Source organism: Synchiropus splendidus, chromosome 7 (genome assembly GCF_027744825.2).
Source record: "Synchiropus splendidus isolate RoL2022-P1 chromosome 7, RoL_Sspl_1.0, whole genome shotgun sequence".
Taxonomy (NCBI): Eukaryota; Metazoa; Chordata; class Actinopteri; order Syngnathiformes; family Callionymidae; genus Synchiropus; species Synchiropus splendidus.
In genome coordinates, this window is record NC_071340.1 from 5,573,169 (window position 1) to 5,581,653 (window position 8,485).

The following is an 8,485-nucleotide window of genomic DNA, read 5'->3' on the forward strand; positions in this document are numbered from 1 at the left end:
GTTGACCATTGAATTTCATCAAGTCTGTCACATTTCAGACGCAGAAGGACAGATTCCATACGCGTAGTATTTTCCTCATGTATGGTTAGAGGTCACCAACATGGTGCTCAGGGGCACCAGGCAGCCTAAAGAGACCAAGAGAGTAGACCAAAGTAGTTACAATTTAAATGGTCCACTTGGCGACCTAGTGCTCGACTCTCGCCTTGCAGCAAGAAGGTTGCATCTTCAATTCCAGGGTCAGACCAGTGGCCATTCTGCATGTTCTCCCAATGTTCATGCGGGTTTTCTCCGGGTGCATGGTCATTGCTCATTGGGTTAATGGGACACTCTGAAAGTGGTGTGTGCCCTTCAATGGGCCTGTGATGGATTGGTGACCTGTCCAGAGTGTATTCCTGCCCCTCGCTCAATGACCGCTGGGATAGACCCCCGCACTCCCTGCAATGCTGAAGTGGACTGAGCAGTGGTGAACTGACAATGTATGTGTGTATAATAATTGACATTTTCATGTGATAACCGTCTTATTATGTTTGATTTTGTGATTCCTTCTTTTGTTACACAGTTGGTAATTATTGTGAAACCTCAGCAATGAGACACGGAGGAATGTCATCCAACATATATCGTGATTTCAGTATGTAGTGAACAGACAGATGGGTCACACAGTGCCCTTGGAATAGAGCGCGGTTGCTAAAAGGTTGGTGACAGTATGTGGGGTTATGTAATTTATTTTCCAACAATAGACTACGTTACTTGTTTTTTCTTTCATTCCTGCGATTCGTCACGTTCTCATAATCGTCGAAATCAAAACTCTGATCAAAACTGGAGCATATCGAGACCGAGGCAAGATCAAGATATTTGGAGAGCAAGACCAAGACACGACCAAAACATTTGGCGGGCGAGACCAAGCGCTAACCAAGACAGTATATACTGTATCAGGAGTCTCAAACTGATCCGACAAGAGCTGCAGTGGGGACAGACACACATTGGTTGGCTGAAACAAGCAGCATCCATCTGACAAACAACAGTCTTCAGAAACCTTATTAGTGTTTCAGTATTGTCCTGATAGGTTACTACAAAAAATGTCTCCTACTGTGGCTTCTGGATAAAAATGAGAAATATCAATGAAAAAACACAACAAAACTCAACAAAAAGCCAGAATCCTTGCAGAAGGCTAACCAATTATGACAGTTTTCTCTGGCAGTCTTGACCAGTCTCAAATAGAAACTGGGCCTGTGCGAGACCAAGACAAGACCGAGTAAAAGTGCATTCAAGAGCGAGACAAGACCAAGACCATAAAAACTTGAGACCGGTCTCAAGACCAATTTTTAGTACTACTACTCTACCATAATGTATTTTTCTTAATGCAAGAGCCAAACTGAAACAGATCAGTCAACCTGGATATGAAACAACTTCAAGGAAGGCTATAGGGGCACATGAGGTATAAACTAGCACAGTAGATTATTGGGCCATAGTGTAATGAGAATTCATGAGAGGGACATGGCAGAACAACCTCATATTTTATGCAACATTGACCACTGTGCACTGTTGCCCAATCAGTCAGTGAGGTGTATCCATCAAACGTATCATGCAGCTCCAAGAGCAGTAAAGCAGAGGTCATCTTTGTTGAGTTAATCATTGTTTTGGCTGCAGGAGCTTTTAAAAGTGGGCAGACCTCACAGTTGCTCCCTTCCACACACAGCCACCATGGTGCGAGTACGCCAACTGCATGTGTGGCTCCTGCTGTCACTCCTTACAGCTGCAAGTGTCAGCGGAGGACGGATTTTGGTCTGGTACACTGAGGGCAGCCACTGGATCAACATGAAGCCTGTTCTGGAGACGCTTGTGGACAGAGGACACGAGGTGACAGTGCTGGTTCCAAGTTCTTCTATCTTCATGAACAGCAGCCAGACTGCACGCTTTCAATATGAGCCCTTCGATGTCCCCGTCTCCTCTGAGACCATGGAGCAGTTCCTTGAGGACTTCCTCATATTCTCCATGTATGAGATGGATCGCATGAATGTCTTCCAGATATACATGCGCCTCATTGAGCTCATGGAAGTTGACATTAAGTACAACTTACAGCATCTGGATGCCATTATGAAACCAGACATTCTGAAAAAGCTGAGAGATGGAAACTATGACCTGATGTTTTCTGACCCCATCTACATCGGCAGTGACTTAGTGGCCGATTACCTGGACCTGCCGTTGGTGTACTCCTTGCGCTTTACTTTGGGCCATCACTGGGAAAGGTACTGTGCTCAGGTTCCTGCACCCCCTTCCTTTGTCCCTGCGTCCATGAGCAAACTCACAGACAAGATGGACTTCTTTGAGAGAATGTGGAACTTCCTCTTCTACGCTCTGCAAGATCTTGTGATAACCCACGTACTGTGGCGCGATATTGATCAATTTTACTCAGAGTTCAAAGGTGAAACACCAGCACGTTCATTCTACTGATCAGAATGGTGTTTGACTAAAGTTCTCTTTGGCAGGGAAACCAACAAGAGCCTGTGAGGTAGTTGGTAAAGCAGACATGTGGTTGATGCGGACCTACTGGGATTTTGATTTCCCTCGCCCATCTCTCCCCAACTTCAAATTCATTGGCGGGATCCACTGCAGACCGGCTAAACCTTTACCGGAGGTAAGGCACACTTATCTTGAATGTATTTGTCCTGTATGTGTGTCCTTCCACGTGGGGAAACATCCTCAGGTCTTCTTCATGAGTGAAGAGAGACTGGAGATGGGCCAGACCGATAAAAGAGTGCCGTATCCAGTCAATAGGACTCTGTATTGGTCTGCCTCGGTGAAGAAAGAGCTGAGCCCAAAGACAAAGGTGGATTCCTTCCAGCTTTGTGTTGACTGAAAGAACATGATTATAGAAAAGAGTTTCCTCTGCAGGGCGTCTGTATGCTCTCTTATACTGCGTTTCCACCAAGTCAGTACAGATCCGTTCAGATCAATACCGCTCCCTGCATCACTTCAGTACTCTTTTCGGTGGCGAGGGATGACATTGCACTAACAACCAAGAACAGCGAGTTTTTTCTGATCTCTCTCTAGTGAGACAGGATGAGTCCAGAACAGAACGTTTCATTTGTGATCTGATTATGTAATGTGTGCAAAGTAACTCACCGGGGACGAAAACAAGTTCACATGTGTTACTGGTTAAGGTTAATCTTGACACGCTGTTTTTTATTAAACGCTGATCAACAGAGAAAGTTGGCTGAATGAATGATGCCAATTCTGTATTTGAGGAGCTGGAACTTCCGCTGCAATTTCAAGGTCACTTATCCTGTGTCAGCGCAAAGCTCCATCTTCATTCATGTATTTTGAGTTCCAACTGACACAAAAGACATTTGAAGTTTGTATTTATTAATAGATATATAAAATGGAGCTGCATCATCCAGCCACACACGCGTCATATCCCATGAGATGTTTCCTTTTCAGATCTTCAGGTCTGCACAGACACTTGGCTCTGATAAGTGGACAAAACACTTGCATTTATTCTGGTATTCATTTTGCCCATGGGTGATTTTAGTCATTTTTGACTATCGCTAACTACAACGGCTGCGGTCAGGGTAACCGGAACTGGACACCTTGGAGGGAATTATAGACTGAACCTCAGTCATGGCCACGTTCAGTCTCAGTCATGGCCACACAATGCGTTTCGAGATCATGCGCCCATTCAAGCCCGAGAGTATATGCAGTACTCAACGCTAGAAGTTTGATTTAACTTGCTGCTGTTCCTTTCTTCCCACTCAAGGTCAACATTGAGGATACATGTGATGCTCACCACAACCTGGAAATGTTTAAGCCCTTACTTCACACATGCAGACGCTAAGAACGACCCTCTACTATTGGGCATGTGATACACTGGGCTTAAAGAGACAGAGCATGTACGATTTGTCCAACAGGAAATGAGAAACAGTGGTCCTCACAAGAGAATAAGGAGCATTGTGAAGCCATCAAGACAGAACTTCACATTCTTTGAACCTCAACTATGACGTGAATGCAGAAATGATTGAAGTCTTTAAAATGTCCAGTGTGTTGTTTCCACAGCACATGGAAGAGTTCGTGCAAACCTCTGGAGACAACGGCGTTGTTGTGTTCACTCTTGGTTCGATGATAAAAAACCTCACAGATGAAAAGGCCAACATAATTGCCTCAGCTTTGGCTCAGCTGCCGCAAAAGGTGAGACTGCACTGGGATGGCATCAGGGAAAATTAGTCAAGTCATTCTCCACTACTGCAGCACTGACTCTAAGAGCCAGCTACCTCAAAAGAGGCAGGTGCAAAGCAGAACGTCAATATAGGACGCCAAAGTCACTTGGGAGTGGGAATGGTTTGGACCAGAGACCAACCACTTTAATAACACTTGAACTTTCTTGTCCATTATTCCCTTTCATCTGTGGAAATCTTAGGTTCTGTGGCGGTACAGCGGCAACAAACCGCTGACTCTGGGTGCTAATACCAGAATCTACGACTGGATTCCCCAGAATGACTTGCTTGGTAAGTTTCACTGAAACATCAAGAAATCAGAAAAAAAGAAAATCATCAATGGTCATTTCCCATTCCACTCACTTTTTCGTCCCATGTAATGATTACTTTCTGTCACCCCACACCGCTGTGCCATACCAACACATTGTCAGAATGTGTGGCTGAATGTAGTAGTAAAACAGAAGGTACCTGTCCGGCTGACAGGTTACCTCGAGTGCTGACCCACTCTAAGCCCCTGCCTCTTGCCTGAGCTCTGATTTCATTGGCTTGCTGTCCGCACAGGCTGCACCCTCGATAACATGGCTTGTCTCCTGACCTTTGAAGCAGCAGAAGATAGGGCCTGCTGGGTAAACAGAGGGCTTTGCATATACTGATGGAGTTGCATTCAGGTGACTGTGATTTCTATTTCTTGGACAACAGTGCCATCTGGAAAACACAGCAGCCTATAAACACACACTTCATACCAGATTCAAGTTTACTTCCACCTGAGAAATGTTTTTTGTGCTTCCACGTTAGTTCCACTTAATCTTTTATTAATAACGGCAACTGGTTCACTTGAAAGCGCCAAGGTTCTGACAATCCTGAACGACACCAGTTTCAGGAGCAGAAACGTGCCGGTGTGGAAAGGCTTTCAAGTGAACCAAAGGGTGCAGTTTGCATTCGCTTCTGTCACAAACAGATCGGTGGACCACCTCCCTGAACCCAAATCATCTCTATTATGCCCTGGGATGTCTCCCATTCACCCCCTCACCCCCGCGTCATGCCCAACTCAATGTTCAAGGCTCCTAGAACATGTCGAGCTCTCAGAGACAACAATGTGCAACAGCTACTCCCACCGCTTCACTCCTCTTCTTACCTCACTCACAGGACACCCAAAGACCAGAGTGTTTGTCACCCACGGCGGAACTAACGGGATTTATGAAGCCATCTACCACGGCGTCCCCATGGTGGGCATTCCCATGTTCGCTGACCAGCCTGAAAACATGGTGCACATGAAGGCCAAGGGAGTGGCACTCACCGTGGACCTGAACTTCATGAAGGCAGAGGACCTCAAAAACACCATCGACATGGTCATCAATGACAAATCGTAAGTATTAGCTCACCAAGCAGAGTGGAACCAAACAGCACCACCAAAGAAAAGGCTTAGGTCGACCAAGAAAGAAGAATTTTATTTCAATCAAACGTCACGTAAGTGCAGATTGCTAGAAGCAGTTAGAGCACAAATGCTTATTACTTGAAATTTACGAGTGAATGTTTTTGACCATGTTATTACACTGTCCAATTGTTTGATGATTTCAGATACATGTTACTCTCAGCCATTGCTCCTCATTTCCAAGAATTTATTTGTCATCACCACGCTTCTTCTTGTCTTTAAATACATGTAGTGGGCAACAACTGTCAAGTGTGATCCTGGGAAAGTGGACTTTTGTGTCCTATGGTCTCCCTTGCACCTTGTGCCTCACCTGCACACGAACCAAGGTCCACACCCCATGGAATGGTGCAGAAAGCAATTTTACGGCATTGAAATGTCTATGCAATGTGGTAGGCTGCCTTTGCCGCCATTATAGGGCGCAAAAGTCCACGTTCCCAGAGTTGATATATTACTCCGTGGGAGTGAGGATGGGATGGATCCAGGGCTGATCATTAGTCTTCATTTTCAGTCAAGCTCCACTTTGAAAACTTTTTAAACCAAGGGCGCCACCTACAGAGTTCTGAAAATTAGATCCATGTCCACGAATTTCACTACTTCCTGTGGGATGGGGGAGGTCTTGCCCCCATGACAGGTGCCTGGCCAAGGCGCTTTGCAGAGGCTCACCTGGTCTTAAACTGGGTTCTCTGCGAAAAGCAGATTGTCATCTGGCACTGCATACTTCTACACTTCTTCACTCTTGCATTGGCTTTTGAGAATACAATTCTCTCCTCCAGTTGACCGATAATTCCCTGACTTTGTTATTTTTAACTGTTTCCTTCACCCTTTTTAATCGATTATATCTTTCAGTGTCAAGATCCCCACTGAGATGATGTCCCTCCTTTTTTACCATTTTTTACCATCTTTTGTTCAGGCATTTTCGCTGTGTAACAGTCAGTATTTTTGCAGGAAATAACTGTCAACCTCACAATCACCTTTTGAAGGTTAACAGTAGCATAAAGCTTCTCTGTGATTAAAGACATCAATCGTTTATTCACTTCACACAGTAAGAGGTTAATTATTTTTCTTAAAGTCCAAAATGTTACCTTTGCCCGCCAAAAATAATAAACAACATTAAATGTTGAAAAAGGAAAACTACTTTCCTGCCACTCTTTGGAGTGCCAGGAAACCCAGAATGTTTGACAGTAACGTGGACAGTTTAACTTAGTCAATTGATCATTTCTTTCCTGAAGGAAGAAACTCAGGCACATCACCATGGAGAAAGCTCCTTTAAGACGCAGTTGTTTAATGAACTGCAACAGATTAATACAGGTTCTTAAGCAGCAGAACATATAGCAGACATATTTGGTTGTAGACACCTCAAATTTCAATGTAATTGTGAGATGAAATCCCAAACTTGAATGATTACATCTGCGTCAATGACCCTCAGGTACAAGGAAAACGCCATGCACCTGTCCAGGATCCACCACGACCGACCCATGAGCCCGCTGGAGGAGGCTGTGTTCTGGATCGAGTTCACCATGAGAAACAAGGGGGCCAAACATTTGAGGGTCCAAGCCCACGAGCTCACCTGGTACCAGTACCACAGTCTGGATGTCATGGGCTTCCTGCTTGGAGTCCTTCTACTCACCTTGTTGCTCTTGGTCAAGAGCTGCAAGTTCTGTTGGCGGAGATGCTGCAGCAGGAACAGGAGGAGCAAGAGGAAGACGGACTAGATGCCCTCAAGGGGGTTTCACATTAAAAGTGATCACTTAGTAGAGGTCAGATTAAACATGCTTGTTCAGAAATAAATGCATATTTTACTTATGATGACAAATTAGGCTTTCCATTGAGTCACACATTGTTTCCTGGTTGGGATAAGGGTTGGCCCACAAGGTGGCGCTCCTTTAGGTTCCACTCCTGAAGGATCACTTAATGTCACCTGGTTTATACACCTGGTTTTTCTTGTGATCACGAGCTTCTCTCACTGTGCAGGTCAAGCTCATGGACTCAGATGGTATAATATACATCAAGAAAGAAGTGAAGCCAGAGAACTTGTGAGCGCCGCCTCCTCTGCTTCTTCATCCTAATCCCAGCCTTCTTTCTGAACGTCACAAAAAGCTGTGGCACAGGAAACACTGGATTCAATTGAAGCGCCGATGTGTCAACGTGCAACTAGGAAGGCTGATTTCAGCATCAACATTGCTGGACTCAAAGGTCCACTTGATCACAGTCAGTTTTTGACACCTTAGGTGTACATTCCATATGTTCTTGCAGAATTTCAAGATGATTTATCTATGCTGCTATATACTCCTGGTATGGCTTTCCACAGCGGATCTGTCAAGTTGTGATCCTTTGTAACATCAAGATTGAGTGCTACAGTTGTCTGGCTGAGAAGACAGATGGCTCAGGGTGGAGACCCATTCATCTTCTTTCCAGAAGAGTATCCTCAAGAGCAGAAAGATGATCCACGGCCATGAGGAAGGGCCACCTGTATGTATGTATGTATCCACCACCATCTCAAGGAACTGCAGTCACTAGGAAGATGAGCCAGAGACAGTCAGAACTCTTCTCTGACCAGTGATGAGTGTCTTCAAATAGCTGGCAAACTACTCTCCTAAGATGTTTGAGTCACAATCACATTGCCGTTGTCTACGGTGTTAGCAAGATTAAACATGTTGTGGAATTTCCTGGGTGATGTCATCATTCGTGTCAGACTGGGTCCTCCTCATAACAACTTGACATTTGTCATTTTGACACGGCAGCTTAGTTTTGAAATATGAAACACAGCATATGTGCTGCATGACTTCACCTCTGTTTTGGTTCTGATGAACCCGACGGCTGCAGGCACACGGGTCAGCTCGTCTCA

At 45.0% G+C, this 8,485-nt stretch overlaps 1 protein-coding gene across 1 annotated transcript; it reads left to right on the forward strand.

The window, feature by feature from the left end:
- Positions 1-1,695: 1,695 nt before the first annotated feature.
- Positions 1,696-8,300, forward strand: LOC128762648 (UDP-glucuronosyltransferase 2A2-like). The gene is made up of 6 exons (XM_053871057.1): positions 1,696-2,422; positions 2,487-2,635; positions 4,051-4,182; positions 4,412-4,499; positions 5,355-5,574; positions 7,067-8,300. Exons 1-6 carry the CDS (start codon positions 1,702-1,704, stop codon positions 7,350-7,352), a joined length of 1,596 nt encoding a protein of 531 aa, XP_053727032.1. The 5' UTR covers positions 1,696-1,701; the 3' UTR covers positions 7,353-8,300.
- The last annotated feature ends 185 nt before the right edge of the window (positions 8,301-8,485 follow it).